Consider the following 23,856-nt stretch of genomic DNA (forward strand, 5'->3'; position numbering starts at 1 on the left):
GCATAAAAAGAGAGCCAAAAAAGCCAATGTAATGTCAAAGAAGGAAGATAGTGACGTGGCCTCATAGGACGGAGGCAACACCGATCATCTCTTCTAGATAATATGAGGAGCATGGCTCCTAACCCCACTCTTGCGATGTGTGAAGTGTCAAGACAAAGCCAACATTGTAGTTTATAGAGTAACCTAGACAGACCGCTCTAACCATATAAGTATGGAGTGCAGGGCAAGTCAATACATGCTAGGTGTTAGACCCTTATCACATTGAGGGGAGTTGTTGAGAAATGCAATGTGTGAGGGTGCAACATGAACAAAGCAAGGGGAGGAGCATGCACTTTAGAAAGAGAAAAGTCTAAGGGTACATTGGCAAAGGTTGATTTGTTTGGTAGGTTGTAAAAGGTGAAGTCAAAGGTCAAAAAGGTATCACATGCAAAATTCAAAGGAGCACATGTAGTGTGAGGATTTATGGATGCATGGTTGGCACTAGGGTGTACACAAAGCATGGATTAGAGCCCTTCCCAAGGTTATAAATATGGGTGTATGGAACTTGATTATGACAATGAGATTATCTTGATTTGTGCTTAGTTACTATCATTACCGTACTTAACCATATTTTTATTATCCTAATTACTATGCTTAATCATGTGGTTAACATTTGCTTTGATCCATCATGAGCTCACCATGCTTGGATCTCCAACAGTCTTGACCCTGACCTTGTGCACATTGGTAACATCACCATGACCTCATCTCCACCTTCACATGACCTTGTACTAGCCTTGTTCACCCGCCCTCATCCCTTTAAGAATACTACTATTGTGAACACCACTGGATCTTAACCATCACACGTGTCTTATGAAATCCCATGCAATAAGCAATTATATGAACCATATTGTAATCAACATCAACACACACAATCAATATCAACATATACTATTCGCCCTAATGCTCTGTGTATATCTCTATGTCTGTGTATTTGTGACCAGCTTGATTAGTAATGTTTAATCTCCTTAATCCCCCATCTGCTTTCATGGTATTAGATTCTCAGGTTCCTTGTTATCATGGGTGTTGTGGAAAAATCAAAGGAGAGCAGGCTATTATCGATGAATTGCTCTCTTGTCTAGGTAAATATTTTGCCTCTACTTATACTGCTAGCCAACGCATCTCCTCCCTACATCGTGCAACTATCTCGACTGACTCAAAGATAATCTCAAATTTTGACTTTTATGAAGATGATGCAATGCAACCTATTAATTTCTTTGCAAAAGATCAAGGTGGCCCATAAACCCTAAATTTAGGGCTGTGCATGCCTTGGGCTTCATCGATGTGATGCACAACAATTTGGTGCTCTAGATTGCATAAGCTCCACCTACTGTAATTGACAAAGGCCCTTTTAATCCTCTACCCCAACATACCCCACTTTTGATATGTCCCAATCAGGCACAAATCACCATGAAGGCCTGAATATTGATGTAACCCTTCTAGTATCCAATTTTGGTGCCTCCCTAGCCCCCCTCGATGGGCTCTTATGCCCAACTAAGACTGCTTTCTCAAGCTTCCAAATATGTGAGCTCCTTCACCAAAGACAATCTTAGTTCGCCCACTCATCTTGATGCTATATGAAATCAAGGTTTGGTAGCATAGTAGATAGCAAGCAGGCTATGGAGAGTCAAATATCTCCATCACATTAATGCGTGTGTAGAGAGAGAGAGAGAGAGAGAGAGAGAGCAAAGCTCAAAGAGACTAGATTGCATGACTTAGGGTTGATTGTATTGATATTATAAACATCGAGCAAACTACATGCTTTTATATGCATGCTTTTATAGGCTAGTGGCAGTAGCCTTTATCTTATTGACTACTAGTTGCGAACTTGCTAAGGCTTCCAAAATCAAATTTTACCCAAACCTCCTCCTCCCCTTCTCAAACCTTCAAATTCTTGCCACGTGACAGCTTTGTGAAACTCTTCCTTTCACAAAGCTGCCACGTGTTGGAGGTTCGGGAAAGGAAGGATAAAGTTTGAGGAGGTTTGGGTAGCATTTGATTTGGAAGCCTCAAAAGACGTGTGAAGCACAAGCACCGGGTTCCCAACTAGTAAGATAATATAGAGATATAGAGAAGTAATGACATGACTGCTTACAAAGTGCACACACAAAATTCAAGCTAAGCCTTTGTTTACTGTTCAGACACATACATAGTCCACATCATGCTGGCCGGAAACACTGACGGGTACATCTTGCTCGACTTAAGAAACACCCAGTGTTATGAGAAACCTAGAGAGAGAGAACCATTGCGGAGAGAGAGAGAATCGTAGTGTTATGAGGGTACATTGGAGTGGAGGGAGAGAGAGAGAGAGAGAGAGAGAGCAGAGATGTTCAGGCTGATTTTTAGTCTCTTGGCAGGAGTGATGATTTTTAGTCTTTTCGGACGGCACAAGCGACGCCACCTGAGTAGAAAAGCGACTCCGTGCCCTGTTGCTGATCTGCCTTTGCATTCGTCTATAGGCACCCATGAGGTGTTTATCAGCCATCGTGGGATACACATAAAGCGTGGATTTGCAAATATACTTTACCATTTCCTGGAAAGCCATGGGATCAAAGCATTTCTGGACATGGAGGAGCTCCCTCAAGGAGATGATGTTCGCCCCTTCATGCTGGAAGCTGCCCAAAAAGCAATCATTCAAGTGCCCATCTTTACAAGCAATTACGCAGAGTCTGGGTGGTGTCTGGATGAACTTGTGGAAATGTTGAAGAGCACCAAGAGCTCTACAAAAGCCAAGCTATTTCCGGTCTTCTATGACGTGAAGCCAGAAGACCTAAGAAACAGGAAGAATGGGCCGTTTGCAAAAGCTATCAAGGACCATCGAAGACGAGGCAAGCACAGCGAAAGCACGATCAAGGGGTGGGAAGATGCTCTGTGTGATGCCTCATGGCTCGAGGGCTTCCGTCTGGAGACCTTTAACAAGTACGAAACTTTTGTTTTGCAACCGTTTTTTGTTGTTAATCTTCTCACTTGTCACTAATCTATGCGATATTATCAATGTGCAGACGTCAAGGACAATTGCTCCAAGCTCTCGTAGAGAAGATAGCACAGGAGATGCAAAGCAGGATTCCCGTGGAGGATGACCTCAAAGCAGTTGGTTTGGATGAGAGGGTCTCTGATGTGGTCGAGCTGTTTCATTTGAAAGAAAAGGGAAGTGTGTACTTTGTGCTGCTTTGCGGCATGGGTGGCATTGGCAAGACCACTCTTGCTCGTGCTATTTACAGGAGACTTGGAAAGGAGTTTCAAGCAGCAAGCTTTGTGGAAAATTGTCGGGATAAGAGACTGAGTCAATTACAGGATCACCTCCTTGCCGATTTGCTGCTTGAAAAGAATTTCCAAGGGGATGATGCTGGAAAGAGGAAAGCGCGTTTAAAAGCTGGATTAAGGGGGAAGGAGGTCTTGATCATATTGGATAATGCAGAGAACTTTGAATCTATCGAGGAAACCATAGATCTGACATCCCTTCAGCCAGGAAGTCGAATGCTTGTAACAACCAGGAACCAAACAGTATTTCCTCGCGACAATGATTTCTCTGATGTCTTCAGGGGTGAATGCTACGAGGTACAAGGCATGGACAGTGATGAGTCCTTGCGACTTTTGTGTCTGCACGCTTTCAAGAAGCCTTCGCCAGATCTAGGTTTTGAAAAGCTAGCAGAGAAAGTAAGTGAAGCATGTGCTGGTCTTCCCCTTTCACTGGAGGTGCTTGGTAGGCATCTTAGGGTGAGGAAGGAAAAGAAATTCTGGGAAGAAGCAATCAAGATTTTAAGTAGTAGCGCTGCTTCGTACAAACGGATAGAGACTTGTTTGAAGGTTAGCTACGAGGCTCTTAGTAAGCATGAGCAGGAAATGTTTCTAGATGTGGCTTGCTTCTTGATTGGTGAAGACAGGCAGAGTGCCGAATACTTTTGGGATAGCGATGATTTGGTAGAGGGGTGGAGAAGTGGTCTAGAGAGCTTGGTAGATCTCTGTCTAGTGAAGGAGGACAAAAATGGGTGCTTGACAATGCACGATCACTTGAGGGATTTGGGGAGAGGCATTGTCAAACAGTCAGGCAAGTGGAGTAGGGTATGGGATGATACTGACTTCATGCAAGTGTTGCAAAATAAGCAGGTACGCATTCACTTCTCTATTTTCTTATCTGTTTTCAGCACACATTATGTATGCAAACAATGCCATAGGAAGCTAAGGCAATACAAAAACGAAAGACTAAAAAGATTCAAATTAGTTGTTGTGAATGCCCAGCAAGAAACTTGTTCTACTGTTCATCCTTAACTTTTAACTCGAGAAACTCTTTGATTGGTCTCTTTTCCTTTGTCCCATCTTTGCACTTGCACTTCTTGTTTTGAAGCTTGTTTTTGGTGTGGAGGGTGGGTGGCTCTCCCAGTATTTTCCATTTAGTTACTCTACACTAGATCTTACAATGTTTGTGCAATATCCATATATTTAACTAGTGTCTGGGTTATGGAGTCTATGGGACCTACATTAGTGAATGTAGATCTGTACTAAGCATCTGTGTTATGCTCCTCTAATGCCGGTACTTCAGTACATGAGCGATAAATTGATAGAATGATCTGTGCAATGATGGTCTGGTTTGTGGTTGCAGGGTCTTGATCAAATCCGTGGGCTTGCCACTTCTCGGGAAATCTTGAATGCAAGTTTGCTTTCCCAAATGCGATCTTTACGATTGCTTTTTTTGTATGGAACATATCTAAAGTGTGATGATGAGGGGCTAAAAGCATTGGAAATAAGGTGGTTGAGATGGACTCCTTCTAGGGCTCCTTTTAAAGAATTATTAGACCCGGAGTTTCTTATTAAGTACACTCAGGTATATAGTCAGTATTATTATTTTTCAATGTTTGATCTTCAAACTCTTGTAAATTCATGAGATTTGACTTTAGAAAATGAACTTTAATTTTACAAGAGTGAAAAGAAATCCTTGATTGCCCACTGATGATGAAGCTCCCATCTTCCTTTGAGCAGCTGAAAATTTGACAATATTTAGTGAAGATTTGTAGCTGTTAATAGACTTTGGTCTTTAAAAGTTTAGATGTTCTTAACTTTGATTCATGTACTTTACAGAAGAAACTTCCTTCTTCCTTTGGGCAGCTGAAAAAGCTACGAAAGCTTGACATGAATGAGTGCTTTGAGCTGGAGGAGCTATTGGAAGATTTTGGGTCTCTTGAAAGTCTAGAAGAGTTTAATGCAGAGGAATCGGCAATCACGAAGCTTCCTTCTTCCTTCGGGCAGCTGAAAAAGCTACGGAAGCTTGGCATGAATGAGTGCTCTGAGCTGCAGGAGCTACCAAAAGATTTTGGGTCTCTTGAAAGTCTAGAAGAGTTTTATGCAGGGGGCTCAGCAATCAGGAAGCTTCTTTCTTCCTTTGGGCAGCTGAAAAAGCTACGGAAGCTTGGCATGGGAGGGTGCCTTAAGCTGGAGGAGCTACCAGAAGATTTTGGGTCTCTTGAAAGTCTAGAGGAGTTTAATGCAGAGGAATCAGCAATCACGAAGCTTCCTTCTTCCTTTGGGCAGCTGAAAAAGTTACGGAAGCTTGGTATGAATGAGTGCTCTGAGCTGAAGGAGGTACCAGAAAATTTTGGGTCTCTTGAAAGTCTAGAAGAGTTTTATGCCGGGGGCTCAGCAATCACGAAGCTTCCTTCTTCCTTCGGGCAGCTGAAAAAGCTACGGAAGCTTGGCATGGGAGGGTGCCTTAAGCTGGAGGAGCTACCAGAAGATTTTGGGTCTCTCGAAAGTCTAGAAGAGTTTAATGCAGAGGAATCAGCAATCATGAAGCTTCCTTCTTCCTTTGGGCAGCTGAAAAAGCTACGAAAGCTTGGCATGAATGAGTGCTCTGAGCTGATAGAGCTACCGGAAGATTTTGGGTCTCTTGAAAGTCTAGAAGAGTTTAATGTAGGGGGCTCAGCAATCATGAAGCTGCCTTCTTCCTTCGGGCAGCTGAAAAAGCTACGGAAGCTTGGCATGGATGAGTGTTCTGAGCTGGAGGAGCTACCAGAAGCTTTTGGGTCTCTTGAAAGTCTAGAAGAGTTTTATGCATGGAGCTCAGCAATTATGAAGCTTCCTTCTTGCTTCGGGCAGCTGAAAAAGCTACAAGAGCTTGGCATGGGAAGGTGCCTTAAGTTGGAGAAGTTGCCAGAAGATTTTGGGTCTCTTGAAAGTCTAGAAGAGTTTTATGCAGGGGGCTCAGCAATCACGAAACTTCCTTCTTCCTTCGGGCAACTGAAAACGCTACGGAAGCTTGGCATGAATGAGTGCTCTGAGCTGAAGGAGCTACCAGAAGATTTTGGGTCTCTTGAAAGTCTAGAAGAGTTTTATGCATGGGGCTCAGCAATCATGAAGCTTCCTTCTTCCTTCAGGCAGCTGAAAAAGCTACGGAAGCTTGGCATGGGAGGGTGCCTTAATCTGGAGGAGCTACCGGAAGATTTTGGGTCTCTTGAAAGTCTAGAAGAGTTTAATGCAGAGGAATCAGCAATCATGAAGCTTCCTTCTTCCTTTGGGCAGCTGAAAAAGCTACGGAAACTTGGCATGAATGAGTGCTCTAAGCTGATAGAGCTACCAGAAGATTTTGGGTTTCTTGAAAGTCTAGAAGAGTTTAATGTAGGGGGCTCAGCAATCACGAAGCTTCCTTCTTCCTTCGGGCAGCTGAAAAAGCTAAGGAACCTTGGCATGGAGCTTGGCATGAAGATTTGCTCTGAGCTTCAGGAGCTACCTGAAGATTTTGGTTCTCTTGAAAGTCTAGAAGAGTTTTATGCATGGGGCTCAGCAATCACGAAGCTTCCTTCTTCCTTCGGGCAGCCGAAAAAGCTACAAAAGCTTGGCATGGATGAGTGCTCTGAGCTGGAGGAACTACCGAAAGATTTTGGGTCTCTTGAAAGTCTAGAAGAGTTTTATGCATGGGGCTCAGCAATCAAGAAGCTTCCTTCTTCCTTCGGGCAGTTGAAGAAGCTACAGAAGCTTGGCATGGGAGGGTGCCTTAAGCTGGAGGAGCTACCGGAAGATTTTGGGTCTCTTGAAAGTCTAGAAGAGTTTAATGGAGAGGAATCATCAATCATGAAGCTTCCTTCTTCCTTTGGGCAGCTGAAAAAGCTACGGAAGCTTGGCATGGGAGGGTGCCTTAAGCTGGAGGTGCTACCGGAAGATTTTGGGTCTCTTGAAAGCCTAGAAGAGTTTAATGCAGGGGGCTCAGCAATCATGAAGCTTCCTTCTTCCTTTGGGCAGCTGAAAAAGCTACGGAAGCTTGGCATGGATGAGTGCTCTAAGCTGGAGGAGCTACCTGAAGATTTTGGGTCTCTTGAAAGTCTAGAAGAGTTTTATGCAGGGGGCTCAGCAATCACAAAACTTCCTTCTTCCTTCGGACAGTTGAAAAAGCTACAAGAGCTTGGCATGGGAGGGTGCCTTAAGCTGGAGGAGCTACCAGAAGATTTTGGGTCTCTCGAAAGTTTAGAAGAGTTTTATGCAGGGGGCTCAGCAATCACGAAGCTTCCTTCTTCCTTCGGTCAGCAACGGAAGCGTGGCATGGGAGAAGAGTTTTATGCAAGTGGCCCACCCAATGCTAGAGAAAACCTTTTTGTCCAGCCAGTGAGAAGAAAGAGAAGTTGGAGTACAATCAGATCCCGATATTCAACTGATTTTTTCAACAGAAACCTATAAAATTTTATCGGTTTTTATAAAGGTGAGTAAATTCAATCGATTTTTTTAACCGGTGCAAAATACACTAAAGGATGGTTTTTTTCTAGCACCTGGCCCACCAATCATGAAGCTTTGTTCTCCCTTTGCCTCAGTTCTCGAATTTGAAGCACCTGATTATGTCCTTGGTTAGCCTTGGAGGGGTGACCTTTGGTCCCTACATAACTTATACTGACTTTCTACATGGTTGAAAGGATGAATAAATGACTTGAGAATGGTGCATTGTGAGATATGCTTATATATATAGGGAGAAGAACTGGTCAGCCAGCTTGAGTGCAGTTGGCCAATTCTTGGACAAATAAATTCCTCTTATGCTTAGATAAATGTTGAGCTTAACTCTAATGTATGCCGACACTTGTTGGCCTTTACACCATTGTTGCCGCCTATTGCTTTTTGGGACCTGTTGTTGTTGTTGCCTGCCGACTTGTAACTAAAGGTTATCGAGACAGGCCCCCAGAATCCTTCCATAATGATTATCATGAAGATGGTGATGATGTTGATGTTGACGATGCTTCTTGATGACGATAATGAAGATGACGATGTGGGTGATGTTGATGATGACACTTGATGATGACCTATATGTTGTCCTAATTGATGCTTAATCAAGGATTAAGATGGTTCATGTTGAAGATTAGCCATGGCACGGGCATGTATGTAACATATTGTAACCTTCAATTCTAGGCTTGCTTCGGCTAGCTAAAAAGGCTATAAAATCTTGGGTCCCAAGCTTTTCCTACACTTTGTGCAATTGAAAAAGCTACGGAAGCCTTATCATGTCACTTCACTTGTACATCACTAATTTTTATCAATCTGCTTTGAGTGTTGTGTAAGTGACCTTATCATGTTAACTTATTTTCATAAATCTACTTTGAGTGTTGTGCTTTCATTGATCTCTGCTTGCTTGCTATGCCTATATGTGTGTTGTTACTTTGATCTCCACTCCAAAAATTGGTATCAGAGTAGGTGCTCTTAGCTCTCATCCCTTTGTTATCTTCTCTTGGAGCTTCTCTTTTGATTGTCCGAAATTGAGCTATTCTCTTAGGGGAAGAAGGTATAGCCAATAGTGTGGCATTAATTATATTAATATATTTTTTGCACGTTTTGGAGCGTTTTGGGGCTTGTTTGCATGTTGTAAGGTTTCTATAGGCATCTCAGAGGAGTGTCTTGTTTTTGTCCGATCTTGGGTACTTTTCATAGTAGAAGCAAAATTTGGTATGCAAACAGGTCCATCGTTATCTTTGTCATTGCATCTACGAGTTTATCTTCAATTGCTTCAATAACATCGTGAACATTATTATCGATTTTTGCATTCTTGCTAAGTATCATTTTTACAATCCACACTGCAATTATTTATACACTTTGTAGGTTTCCTTTGTCAATTGCCCGATCACCTACTCTCTTGTGATCCTCAATGATGCTTCCATCAGATCTTCTTACATGGTAAGGAAGCTCATTTACTTGTGATGGTGTGCAGAAACAGAGTGATTGGATACGATTTCTTGGAGAACCTTGCCACCACCAAAACAATCCCCGATAACATCTTCCTCCTCTTCTCGATCAACGACGAGACGAGCCAGATCTTCTACCACCCAAGGAGATCTCGTGATGTCGTGGAGTAGGTGGATGAGAAGGACGGGGAGTGGGAGAATCGTAACCAGCTTGAGATGGACTAGTGTTGGCATACAAGAAGGGACTAGCACATGCATAGCTCTATGTATGCATAGAGCTCATGTAGAAATCCCCATGAGTAGAGTAACACATAAAGCAATGCATAGAGATACACATACATACATAGAGCCTATGTATATATAGAGCTCATACATAAAGCTCTGTGTAGCGGAATGCATAGAGCTATGCATGCATATATAGAGACTTGCATTTCTCTACGTATAGAGCTATACATAGAGTCTTGTTATGTATACATAGAGCCTTGTAGCTCTATGTATGCGTGCATCGAGCTATTATGCATACATACATAGAGCTACAAGGCTCTATGTATGCATAGAGCATGTGCATAAACCTCTGTATACAACAATGCATAGAGATATACATAGAGCCATGCATGCATACATAGAGCCCATGTTTAGAGAAATGCTTAAAACTCTATGCAGTAATGCATAGATTAAGGATGAATAAACATCTATGCAAACAACAATGCATAAATCTCTATGCATACAACAATGCATAGAGCACATGCATAAACCTCTATGCATACAACAATGCATAGAGGTATACATAGAGCTCGGGGGGTCCACTATATGGAAGCCCCTCCTACGACGTGCGTTCAAGCGGTATTTAAAAATTACCTTATCTGTGAATTTTGAGCTAATAAAACTACCCCTTTTTCTTTATAAACTTACATTTTTTTTTTCCAAAGTACAGTTAAAATACCCCACTTGTAATTGTATTTCTGTAAATTTACCCAATATTTTGGATTTAAAAAACCCCACCTAATGATCGCACGTGGTAGACTTACATATTTTGAGGTGCACCCCCCGAGACATAGAGCTATGCAAGCATACATAGAGCTTATGTGTAGAGACATAGAGCTTATGTGTAGAGAAATGCTTAAAACTCTATGCAGTAATGCATAGATTAAGGATGAATGGATGGTGTCACATGTGTCACACGAGAAAGGATGCATTCAAAAGATGGATGAGCCCATGTGCAAAAATACCATTACATTTTGTTTTAACAATTTGGTGATGGATAAGTGGATTGACAAGTATGAGGATGTGAGAAAGAGAAGAATAGAGGAGAGAACAGCCTTGAAGAGATCAACATAGAGGCACATGGCATGTCCACCTAATTTAGAGTCTCTTTGAAAGTATTGTAATATTAAATGGCTTAGAGGTGCCCTAAAGCAAATAACTTGAAACGCGGGAGAGGAGATTATAAGAGAAGAATGGGAGTATGCAAGGGGATGCGACTACCATGTAAGTAAAGATGTTTTATTTCACTAATATACATAGTATTTTGCTAAAGTTTCAAAATATTTTCTTTTAAAACTAACGTATATGTTGTCAAGTGGTTCAAAGTGGTGTATAGAAGTAATTAAGGAACCATGAAAAAGCATTTAAGTGGATTTTTTTAATACTTGACTCAACCAAGTTATGGTAACATGCGAGAGGCATATATGTTTTACCACAACATTTTGAAAATGTTTGTACTTTTTATAAAATTGAGATGAATTTTAATACTTAAAATGAAAGTCTTAGGTATTTTTACTTATACATGTTTTATGTATTTTTTTCTAGGTTGTGTTTCATCTTGAGCAAAGAGATTCCAATTGGTGGTATATAATATAAGTCACTTTCTGATCCAAGTGTATATTTTAAGATCTAGATATTGAAGAAGAAATACATGACATATCAATGAAATACACAACAAACAATGAGAATAAAGAAGTAGAATAAAATTATTCAGAGTTTGAAGAATACACCACAAATAAATATCTTCTATCTTTGATTTCATCAAATGAAATTAATGAGTCAATATGCCATAATGATGATGATAATGCATCTACATATTCTTTAAGTATGAGTTTATGTGAAATAATGATGATGATATTTATCTACCTATTCTTTAAGTAGTGGAATATGAGTTTATATTGATATAGGGACTATAGAAATGATAGACTTAGAGATAGATCAGTTGATATGTATGGAGTTGTTTCAAGATGGCATTGATGATGGTACTATAAAAAGATATAAATCATTATATATCTTTCTACATATTGATCGTCTTGTAACATTTTGTTGATTTTTTATTTTTTATTATAAACATATTTTGTTTGATAAATTTATGTGATAAATTTTTACTAGATGTTTTTGTGGACTTCATTTAGAGTATTATGCTATTTTTTCTAGTGTCCACCCAAGGGTCATATCGACATTTTTACTAGATGTTTTTGTGGACTTCATTTAGAGTATTATGCTATTTTTTCTAGTGTCCACCCAAGGGTCATATCGACATTTATAAATGCAACTCAGTGGTGCTTATAATAGTGAAACATAAACACGGCTAAAACTTTGGTAATAAGTGAAACATAAACATCGCTAAAACTTTGATAATAAGTGTTGCTAACCTCTCATCTTGTTTTTGTGAATGTTATCACTCGTTGATCCTAAGCCTAGCAACAAGCGACTAAGAAGGATAAGCCCGCTAGGAAGCATGGCCATAGAAGAAAAGCTAAAAAGATTAGGAATGGAGATCACCAATTTAGGATGGCTCTGATCTAGATACAATGGAAACCACTTCAATAGAATCTAGTTATGAGGATCTAATTCTCAAAGATCAGAATATCAAACCAAAAAGGAAAGTGATGTGTGCCTACTACTCCCAAGGCGATGGGTAATATCTGAATGTTGAAACTGTCAGAATACGCAGCGGAGATGATGACCAGATCTAGGAACACAAGAGCAAAAACGCATGCAGGAAAAATACAGCACAAGAGAGAGAGATATAGGCGTGTAACTCTGCGCTCTGTATACACAAGAAGATCTCGGTGTTGATACACTAGTGGCAAGGGGGCTGGGGGCCTATTTATATGCCCCCACATGAGCAGTCGGCCTGCTGAAAAAGGCTCCACGACTGCATCATCAGTCGGCCAACACCATGCAGCCAGTCGGCCAGCACTGAGGATCCACAACTGCATCAAGTACAGTCGACCAGCTCCAGTACACACATCTGATGTAGTCGGCCAGCTAATGGATCCTCCTGCCAACTCAGGGCTGCCTCCCAAGCCATAGAAAAAATGGGAAAAATAGGGGAGTGAGGAAAAATGATAAAACACCGCATAAGGGCGGGCACACCCACAACAAAGGCCATGGTGTATAAATCTAGACAGGAGATGACTTCTAACACCCCCTCTCATCTCCTGGCTCTGAAACCAGAGCTGGGGTGCTGCCTGAGCAAATCGTGAGATAGCGACTTCGTGAAGAGGTCCACCTTACTGTCCTCCGTCCAACAGAACTCTAGCAAGATGTCATCAGCAATGATCTGTTCACGAACAAAGTGCCTCTGGATGACTAGGGGTTCCTCTAGTGGAAGCCCAAACTTACAAATGCAACCTCTGCATTTTCACCACCTCACAAGCAGCATCACAAACAACCCGGTACTCTGCCTCTGTCATCAAGGCAGCAAAAGATGACTGTCTCCTACTGCTCCAAAAACCTACTCCTGGGCCTGAAGTAGATCTCCTTGTGTCCGGATCTCCTCCCCAAACTGAGTCACTCCAATCGTGGAGTCGGACTCCATCCAATAATCCCCCTCTTGTGTACAAGAGTCCATGATCCTTCGCATGTCGCAGAAACCACAGGAAATGCAATCCTGCCTCCCAAAGAGTCATCTGCAACCATGAGCTCAACTGCCTCATTAGGAAGCTCCCGTCCGATCTGGTGTCCATCAACCAGATCAATGAACCATTCTGCTTCTGAGTCAAAAAGGCATCACACTACTCACAAGGATCAACACCTGTTTTACGATGCAAGTCCTGGAAACCTGATGAAGACCACGCAAGGCCTTCTAAAACCTGTCAACCACCCCCTCTGAATCCGGAACCACAAAGCCTAGAGAAACCACCTCCTTCTGCAAGTAATCACCTGCCACCTACCTGGCTTTCCGAAAGGTCCCCGTGGAAAGAACATTCTCATCTACTGGAGGTTCTTTGTCCCGAATACTACGAGACATCAGAGCAAAAGTTACCTGTTCAGTTTCCTCTGACTAACGAACACAAGAACTATCAACATCAGTACTGGAAAGTTCTTGCCAACTGCTACCATCTACTGGCAAGCTATCCACCATCTGGTCTCGGAAAGCCTGTACCTACAGCGTATCCACACTTAAGTGGCCATTACTAGACTGCCACTCATCATCATCTGAGGACCTGGGAGAGAGAGTGCTGAAAGCTTGTAAACTCCATTCTCCACTCCGCCTTCCCAAACCACCTGGCCTGTTGCTTTGTCCCAGAGAGCAACAAAATGCTCACACTCTCCAAACTCCACTCGTACGCTAGTCTTGCAAACGTGATGCACTGACAAAACAGCAAGTGACGAAACATACAACACCTGGGAGGAATGCTTCCCCCCTCTGCCACCATTGGGAACTATCTCCATCCTGCCCTCACTGTGAACTAGGATAGTGGATGTATCCCCAGTAAGTATGTGACCAGAAAGCCTGCAAAGATCCTGTATACCGAAATGGGAAGGAGTCATGTGCCTGGAAGCACCACTATCTAGAATCCACTCCCGAGTATCCGTTGTTTGCGGATCTCCTCCCTGCCTAAAGAAAATGAAACATCGGTGTCCACCACCTCCAAGTGCACAAAAGTCGGAGTCTTCATGATTGCTGCTGCTGAGGAATCTTCATCCTTCTCGATCTTCCGCTTGGGACACTGCCTCCAGTAGTGGCCTTTCTTTCCACAATCATTACAGGGTCTCTCTGCCTTTAGTTTCTCGCGGTCAGTTAACGGACTTCTTCTCAGAAGACTTCTCCGATGAAGCCTTCCCTTTGCCTGTGTTACGGCCTTTCGACCGTTGGCCACTTAAGGCCTCTGAACCTCCACCCTGAGGAGGGTTCGTGAATCGTTCCTCCTGGTCCAAGACCATGGGCACATGCTCCTCCCACTTGATGGTGCTGAGCCTGCCCACTGGTAATCAAAGACGAGTAAAATGCTGAGTACGAAGAGGGCAAGTGCGACAGCAACGTTATGGCCATGTCCTTTGACGATATCTCCTTCCCAGCCTGAAGAACTTCTTGCTGAAGAGCCTGCACCTTGTTAATATGCTCTTGCATCGTCGATGACTTTGCAGGGCTCATAACCCGCATCTGTACTTCCAAGGAAATCCTCTTCATGGGCGATACCCTGTTGTAAAGAGAAGCCAAATGCTGCCATATACCTCTGGCCAGCGTCATATGTTTTACATGATTGATTACCTGTGGTGTGCAGTTGAGAAAGATAAACGAACGGACCCTGGCGTTGACACGATCCCACATGTGTGTCTGAGCCTCCTGATCCTTTCGGATCGACGGTAACTCCCCTTCCTCTACTTCCGGCCATGGAACCCCAACAACGACAAAATCAGCGAGGTCGTAAGACTCCATAACAGATTCCATCATTACCTTCCATATGCCGTAGTGACCGTCCAACTGACGGTCCACCGGGAATGTGGGGAGCGTCGGGATCTTCACATGCCTCTCGGCCATCTCAAACAGATCTGCCATTGCGGGGATGTACTTTGAAAAGGGTGGGTAGGTGGGAACAAAGAAGAACTAAAACCTGCAAGTGGCTGTCCAGCAAATCAGCCCGCCTTCCTCTTGCTTCTCCTCTTCTCGAACAGTCCCGACAGTCCACCAATCAGCCACACAACAGTCCCCCTCTTGCTCACACAAATTCCAAGAACTATCTAGAGCCTAGGGCTCTGATACCATGTCAGAATACGCAGTGGAGATGATGACCAGATCTGGGAACACAAGAGAAAAAATGCATGCAGGAAAAATACAGCACAAGAGAGAGAGAGATATAGGCGTGTAACTCTGCTCTGTAGACACAAGAAGATCCCGGTGTTGATACACTAGTGGCAAGGGGTCTGGGGGCCTATTTATATGCCCCCACATGAGCAGTCAGCCTGCTGAAAAAGGCTCCACGACTGTATCATCAGTCGGCCAGCACTGAGGATCCACGACTGCATCAAGTACAGTCGGCCAGCTCCAGTACACACATCTGATGTAGTCGGCCAGCTAATGGATCCTCCTGCCAACTCAGGGATGCCTCCCAAGCCACAGAAAAAAATGGGAAAAATAGGGGAGTGAGGAAAAATGATAAAACACCTCATAAGGGCAGGCACACCCACAACAAAGGCCCTGGTGTATAAATCTAGACAGGAGATGACTTCTAACAAAACTAGATATTGAAAGATTGGAATTGGCCAAGGCCTTGGTATAGCAATGCCAAGAGGAAAGAGGAAAAATCCAAACCGACCCAAATAAGGTCTTCTAATACAGTATATCCCACAGGAGGAAGGACTATCAGACAAACTTGATGTTTTAGAGCTACTAAGGGAAGAAACAAACAAAGGAGTAATGAATCGAATCTTACCCTTGCTTGATTCTTTGGCATGATGGATCAAGTAGACGTGCCTCGAGAAACTTTGTTGTCATATTCTAGTAATCAAGGAGTACACTTAACTAATGTCGATTCTTTTTGTAAGGATTGAAGTACCTTTAAAATCATACCTTAAGAGAAATCCGAGGTTATGTCCTAGTCTGAAGGATTGAGTAGGAGGAATCATTGCATCACTTGACCCTCGTGAAAGTGACTCGCCTTTTACATTGAAGGAATAAATTAATCCAAAAGAGCCAGAAAAGAATTGTGAGATTCCAGTGAACAAAATGGGTCACTACTATGAAAGTGATACCACTAATGCAGTCACTACTATGAAAGTGATATCACTAATGCAGTCACTACTATGAAAGTGATATCACTAATGCAATCATTCTAGTTATCCCTAAAGGTAGTTAAGTAATGGGGCTATATTAGACAGTGAATCATGGAAAAATCGCCCATTGAAAAGGACAGATCCAATTGTGAGAAGATGGTAGATGGAACGAAGACGAGACCAATGAATATATTGAAAAATGGTAAACTCAAGGTCTTTTCATTCACATTTATCTATACTATGGTCGTTGAACATTCTATGACCAACCCAACTCATATGATGTTATTTCAGGTAAACCTTTCATGAGAGATGCCTGATTGACTGGGTCACTAACCACATATTCTTGCAAAACGATCCATGTACCTTGAAACTACACCTACAAACTTGGAAGACACATCCCAAGGGAGGCGAGTTGTTTGGAGATGGCTTGAACACCACTACCTGAATAACTCCCTTGCAACTTTTCAACTGAGAGGTGCAAACCCAATGTCCAGTAGAAGATGAGACGTATGTCCCATTACCAGAACCAATGTTATGTGAAAATTGGATGCACATTTTATCACAACAATTGATGTACCCAAGAGAAGTGAAACTATCTACAAGAAACATTAGTTAAAGGATCAATCCTAAATAACATTAATACTAGAACCAGATTAGAAGATGAGATGTATGTCCCATTACGACAAGAACCAATGTTCTGTGAAAATTGGATGCACATTTTAGCACAACGATTGATGTACCCAAGAGAAGTTGAACTAACTACAAGGAGCATTAGTTCAAGGACCAACCCCAAACTACATCAATATAGTTGATGAATGACCAACTTGCAGGATTCAAATTTGAGGAAGAAGAAAGATAAGGAAGTAGCTCTAAAGAGTGAACTATGGAAGAGTCAAAAAATGCTTCCATAGATGGATTTGAAAGGAATGCTACTCAGCTACTAGAAAGAATAATAAACTCATTTGTATACCCATTGATGCACAATTTCTTAGATTTATTGAAGCCACAAATGTCCACAAAGATTTGTCCAACACCAATTAGGGGGAAGAATTGAACTAGGTTGTGGGAAAAGGCAAACAAGAATTGGAAAAAAAGCCTTGAAAATGAAAAAGCCTTGAAACCAAAATTGTCTCGGTCAACCCACAGAAGAAAGGCTGATAGAGCAGTGTCAAAAATTGAGGGATTGAAAGAGAGCTTTAGCTATTGCTAAGATGGAAGAAGAAGATCTAAGGCAAGCACTTGTGCATTTCAAGAATTATAATGTTGATGAGAGAACAATGACACACATTAAAGCACAAAGGTCAAAGGAAGGACAAGTATCTTATGATGGAACAGTAGAAGATAAGGAAGTAAATATAGTGGAGCTTGACCAAAAGCCAAAGCCCATCTATATTTCTATGGACTTAACTAGTGAGGAAGAAGAAGAGCTAATTAAGTTAATTAAATAATTTGAGGATTGTTTTTACAATGTCATACACATGAAACGAGTGCTTCCCCATCGGTGGTGCAACACACAATAGGGAAGGATCACGACTAGTAAAACAAAGACCATATCAAAGGAATCCAAAATACACATCAATTCTAAAGGAGGAAATTGATAAACTCAACAATTTAGGACTCATTAATGAAATCAAACACATTGATTGGGTATCACCCACCATTGTGGTAGTGCCCAAAACGAACAAAAAGCTTAGAGTGTGTGTAGACCTAAAAAAGGTTAAGCAATCAAGTATCCATTGCATAAGAGAAACCAGTATAAAATGGGTAAAGAAGCTTATAGCTTCTTGGGTGGGTCTTGGGGTCTAATCAAGTATCCATTGCATAAGAGAAACCAGTATAAAATGGCATTCATTACCATGTGGGAGACATATGCCTATAAAGTCATGTCATTCACATTAGCCAATGCACTTGCAATATTTCAAAGATTAATTTCTCTCAAGGACTACCTCAAAAAATGGTCAGATATTTATTGATGACCTCTATACGCATACGGAACAGAAGGAACACTTAGCATGTACAATAAAAAGGTGTTTCAACCATACAGATTATACAACATATCTTTAAATCTGTTGTTGAAATGTCAATTTTGGGTTAATCATGGTGTTAAACTTGGTCACATTGTGTCCAAGAATGGGATTCCACACAGTGATGCAAAAGTCAAGTCACTCCTAGAACTACCACTATCCATTAACTACAAAGGGTTGCAAAGGTTTATGGGACATGTCAAGTATTATCAACAATTCATTTTATTCTATAAAAAAAGTGCTCAAGCTCTTTATAGACTAGTATTAAGTCTTTGAGTGAATTGAGGAATGTCAGCAAGCATATGACAAATTGAAGAAAGCATTAGAGGGAGCTCCCATACTTAGACTACCTAATTAAGTTCTCATATTCCATGCACATATTGATGCCTCCATTAAGTTCTCATATTCCATGCACATATTGATGCCTACTTAGAGTGCTCCCGTACTTAGACAAAATGGATTTTCCAATATGCTTTGCTAGAGTCAATAGCTGAATGAAGCTGAGATACACTATATACCACAACTGAAGGATTGGCTATGGTATATGCTGACATTACATTTTTGCCAACAAGTTTGTTTTGTTTGTAGAACATTATGACATCATGACTTATTATATTTGATTAACAAGCCATGCTCATTTAGAATAATCACTCACGTTCATAATACAAAAACGATCATAACAGTTCTTGCTAACCATATGTTTAGAATTCTAAATGGGGAATCAACCCCACTAGAGTGGATGATGACCTCCCTAATTTTGCTTGTTTAAGATCAATTTAGTGTCTGATTGGAGTGAGAAAATCTTAGAATTCCTAGCTTATGGATTTCTAAAATATAGACCTTTGAACAAGGATAAGATGAGGCGACTTATTAAGTTACTTGTCCCTTATCAATTGATAGCCAAAAAATTTTACATAATGGGAAAGAATTGAGTTCTACAAAGGTGTGTGTGGGAAGATGAATTCTCATACGTTGTAGAAGAAGCACCCTCAAGAGTTTCTAGAGGGCATTTTGCAAGAGAAACAACGGCTTGCAAAGTCCTTCAAGTAGGATTATGGTGACCAGGACACCTTTGTACCCAGAAAACCCATCCAAGAAGCTATACGCTTCCCTCCCAGCAGCCACTCTTTCCAAAACATGTTTGGTATAGGGTACTGGGTAAAGGTCCTTCTGAGTGGCTGCATTTACTTTTTTAAGATCGACACATACTCTTAGTTTCCCATTCTTTTTAGGCACTATCACAATTGGTGAGACAACCAATCCGTATGTTTGATCTCATAGATAAAGTCCGCAATGAGCTTATCAATCTCCTCCTTTACAATTGCTGCATACTTAGCATTCATGTGATATGGTTTTTGCCTAGCTGGTCTCAAACCTTCCATGATTGGACTCATATGTTGTACCACCTTCGGCGGTACCCCTTTCATTTCCTTGTAATTCCAGGCGAAACAATCCTTATATTCCTTGAGGACAACAATTAGCTCTTCTTCCTCTAAAGAAGTCAAATCTTTAGCAATGTATACGGGCTGTGCTTCTTCCCCTGGTCCCACAATATCAACCTCCTTGATGTTTGTCGGGCCATCATATGATGCCGACAGCCCCTCCTCTTTTACCCTAGTATAGCTATTAGCCGGACCGATCATCCACCATATAGTTCTTGAAATGGTCAGGTACTGAAAGCAAGTTTGGTTTGTCCTCATTGTCACTTTTAGCTTTTGCCATGATCTTCTTGGCCTCACGCTCCACCTCTGCTAAGGCCTTGTTGCATTTTTGACACCTTGTATTTGTAAGCTTGGGTGCATGGGTTTCTTGAAGGGTAATTTTCTCTTTGTGCCTCCCTTCCAATGATATTTTACTCAACTCCTCGCCCCAGTCCTTTGAGGATTCATTATGTACTTTCGTAGCCTCAAGGTATATCAACCATTGGGCATCCGTAGGTTTGCTTTGTAGCATGGCGTTTTGTCGAGCTAGATAATTGTTTCTGTCTCTGCCATCGTTTGAGGCGTTGAGCACTGGTACGGCTTCGTGCCACAATACTTTCTATACTTGATGTCTCCCTTCCTGATTCCTCATCCAGTGTCTGCCAATTAACCATGCAGATAGAAGTCATGGGGACGGTTCTAGATTCCAAATACTGGGTTCCCCTGGGCTGTATTACATCAATGGTAGCCAACACATGCATCCATTTTTCACTGAAGCCTAGAGGAGGTGTAAGATTCCTCCCCCAGCCCCTTTTTGATGTCTAGTATCTTCCCCTGTAAATCAACCCTCTTCAGAAATATAAAGACCTTGTTTCTAACTGTTTTAACCTAGAGAGAGAAAATATTCTAGAGAGAGAATATTCAGATTTTTAATATTTTTGGATAGAAAATTATCTCATCTTATTAAAATAAGTTTCCCTGAAACAGAAATTCAAAAAGAACTTTCCAATGTGCAATTGGAATTAATTGGAAATGGGTATAAAGGACCTTAGCCTAAGGGTCTAGATTTTCAGAAATTTTTGGATTATGGTCCAATTAAGGTTCCTATGGGCCAATAGCATCAATCCATGTGTAGGGAGGAGATAAATCCAATTTGTAAAAGAAGATACCCAAAAATGAGTAAATGCTCACATAAGATGAAGAGTTGAAAATGTACAAGGCTTATTAGTAAAAAAACTATGAGCAATATTAAAAATATGAGATATTTGGGTATAATGATTCCATTTTGACACATATGTAAGGAAGGGGAGTTCTTTAAAGGAGGTGCATATTTCACATAAGATGAAGAGTTGAAAATGTACAAGGTTTATTAGTAAAAAACTATGAGCAATAATAAAAATATGAGATATTTGGATATAATGATTCCATTTTGACACATATGTAAGGAAGGGGAGTTCTTTAAAGGAGGTGCATATTTCACATGCTTGAATGAGTTTTAAACTCATAAAAATTGAGATATTTCATCTCTCCTCTCTCCTCATTCAAGTCTAGTTCCAAAAAGTTAGCTTAACTGACCTAAAAATGGTCAAAAATTGACCAAACTGATTTGGAAAATTCTAGAATCAGTTTGTTTGGTTAGGAGCTCAATTTTTCCTATAAATAGAAGCCTCTCCCTTGTTGAAAAATATATAGTGTTTATGCATCGTTACTCTACTCCACCTACGCCAAGAACTATGAATTCATTAATAATTCACTAGTTTTTGGAGCTTCCCTCTTTCTTCAATCCCCATTAGTGGCTCCATCAACATACTTAACCAATTGATTGGTTGGGGGCCTCTATCGTGAACAAAGAATCAAGCAAATTGTAAGGTAAATGGTGAATTTTAATCTTTTCTATAATTCCTCAATGTTTCTCTCTTCTCAACCCCTCTCAATCTTGAGAAGCTTAATTGGAATGATTTTTGAATGCTATTGAAGTTAATTGATGAATGTTAGTGAAGAGTTACATAATTTGATGAATGCTATTGAAGTTAAATGATTAATGATAGTTAAGAATTACATAAATTTTTATTTATGCTTAATTCTAATGGTTTTTATGTAATTTCTCTCTCTCACTCAAGAAATGGTCATACTCATGACCCATTCTCAATCCAAATGAAGCTTTTCATAAAGCTTTTCCTTAATCCAAGATTAAGCTATGCTTGAGGCCAAATTAATGGCTTTTTTCTATGCTTTTAGTTTATGTATATTGATGATTCAATCCATTATGGATTAATGATCCAATTAGAGACCATTCTAATTATTTCCTTAATGATAAGCTTTATCCCTTAGAAAAATTGGGATTTATCAGTCACCCATAGCAGCGGAGCTATGGCAAAATTTTTATAAAAATTACGCATAAAGCATAAAAAGAGGACTTCCTACCATATTCTAGGAATTATCATCCTAGATTAATTGAAAGAATTTCATTATAATCATGGAGAAATTGAATTTTTATATTATGCATAAAGGATAAGTTTTTATATCAAAAGTGTTACTTTTATCATTTTTATTTACATGCATAGAAGTATGCATAATGGATAAATTTTTATATCAAAAGTGTTACTTTTATCATTTTTATTTTCATGCATAGAAGTATGCATAATGGATAAATTTTTATATCAAAAGTGTTACTTTTATCATTTTTATTTTCATGCATAGAAGTATGGATAATGGATAAATTTTTATATCAAAAGTGTTACTTTTATCATTTTTATTTTCATGCATAGAAGTATGCATAATGGATAAATGTTTATATCAAAAGTGTTACTTTTAGCATACTGAATTTCATGCATAGGGATATGAAAAAAAAATGATTATTTTATTGTAAAAATATTTTTTTAAATGATTATTTTATTGTAAAAGTGTTACTTTTATCATATTTGAAATTCTTGCATAGAGGATGCATAAAAGATTGATTTTAATTTAAAAGTGTCATTCTCATCTAAATTAAATTTATGCATAAGAAGATGCATAAAAGATTGATTTTAATTCAAAAGTGTCATTCTCATCTAAAATGAATTTATGCATAGAAAGATGCATAAAAGATTGAATTTTAATTCAAAGTGTCATTCTCATTTAAAATGAATTTATGCATAGGAAGATGCATAAAAGATTGATTTTTATTTCGAAAGTGTTAGTATCCTTAAATGGAATTTATGCATAATTAGATGCGTAAAGAAATTTTATATCAAATATAAGAATTTTCTTATATTCTATAAATAGATATGGAAAGGGATAGGATGCGATAAGAGATGTATGTATGTGGATGCGATAAGAGATGTATGTATGTGGATGTGTGGATTTGGAGATGGGAGTGTGGATGTATGAATGTGAAAATGGATGTATGCATGAAGATGTATATGCATAGATGTAAATGTGGATGTAGATGTGGCTGTATAGATGTGAATGTGGAATGTGGATGTGGATGTATGTATGTATGTGGATGTATAGATGTGAATGGGAATGTGGAGGTGGATGTATGTGAATGTGGATGTAGATGTGGATGTATGTATGTATGTGGATGTAGATGTGGATGTATAGATGTGAATGGAAATGTGGATGTGGATGTATGTGAAAATGGATGTAGATGTGGATGTATGTATGTATGTGGATGTGGATGTATGAATGAGGACGTGATAGTGGATGTATGCATGTGGATGTGGATGTATGGATGTGGATATGGATGTGTATGTATGAATGTGGATATGGGATGTGGATGTATAAATGAGGATGTGAAAATGGAGGTAAGCATGTAGATGTGGATGTATGGATGTGAATGTGGATGTGGATGTGGATGTGGATGTATGGATGTGGATGTGGATGTGGATGTATGGATGTGGATATGGATGTGAATATATGATATGTGATGTGAAGGAATCTGAAGTGAAGACATGGAAAATGATGTGATTGGATGAGTACACATATAAATGGAATGTGGAATAAGTAATGTGGATTAATGAGGGATAATGTGAAAAAATGAGAGTTAATATAGAAATTGTATTTGTAAACTGTTTGTAAATGCTGTTTGTAAATGGCTGTTTTATGTCAAGAATGCTGGGAAAGCATTTTGACCGTCTTATGATTAAGGTCGTGGAGACCTAACTGATAAAGTTGCAATTGCTGACGGAGAGTCAATGGAGGACGTCTCGCGTAGCAAGGTCAGCCGAGGTCTTGACCAGCCTCGGTTCGATTAAAATG

General features: G+C 40.2%; 1 protein-coding gene across 1 annotated transcript; it reads left to right on the forward strand.

The window, feature by feature from the left end:
* Positions 1-2,189: 2,189 nt before the first annotated feature.
* LOC147614590 (uncharacterized) lies at positions 2,190-8,302 on the forward strand. Its single transcript, XM_086779752.1, has 5 exons — positions 2,190-2,955; positions 3,039-4,143; positions 4,637-4,858; positions 5,113-7,626; positions 8,171-8,302. The coding sequence occupies exons 1-5, from the start codon at positions 2,363-2,365 to the stop codon at positions 8,300-8,302; spliced, it is 4,566 nt and encodes a 1,521-aa protein (XP_086635878.1). The 5' UTR covers positions 2,190-2,362.
* Positions 8,303-23,856: the final 15,554 nt, after the last annotated feature.

This window comes from Cibotium barometz, chromosome 41 (genome assembly GCF_041138505.1).
Source record: "Cibotium barometz isolate CiBa-2024 chromosome 41, ASM4113850v1, whole genome shotgun sequence".
In the NCBI taxonomy this organism is placed as follows: Eukaryota; Viridiplantae; Streptophyta; class Polypodiopsida; order Cyatheales; family Cibotiaceae; genus Cibotium; species Cibotium barometz.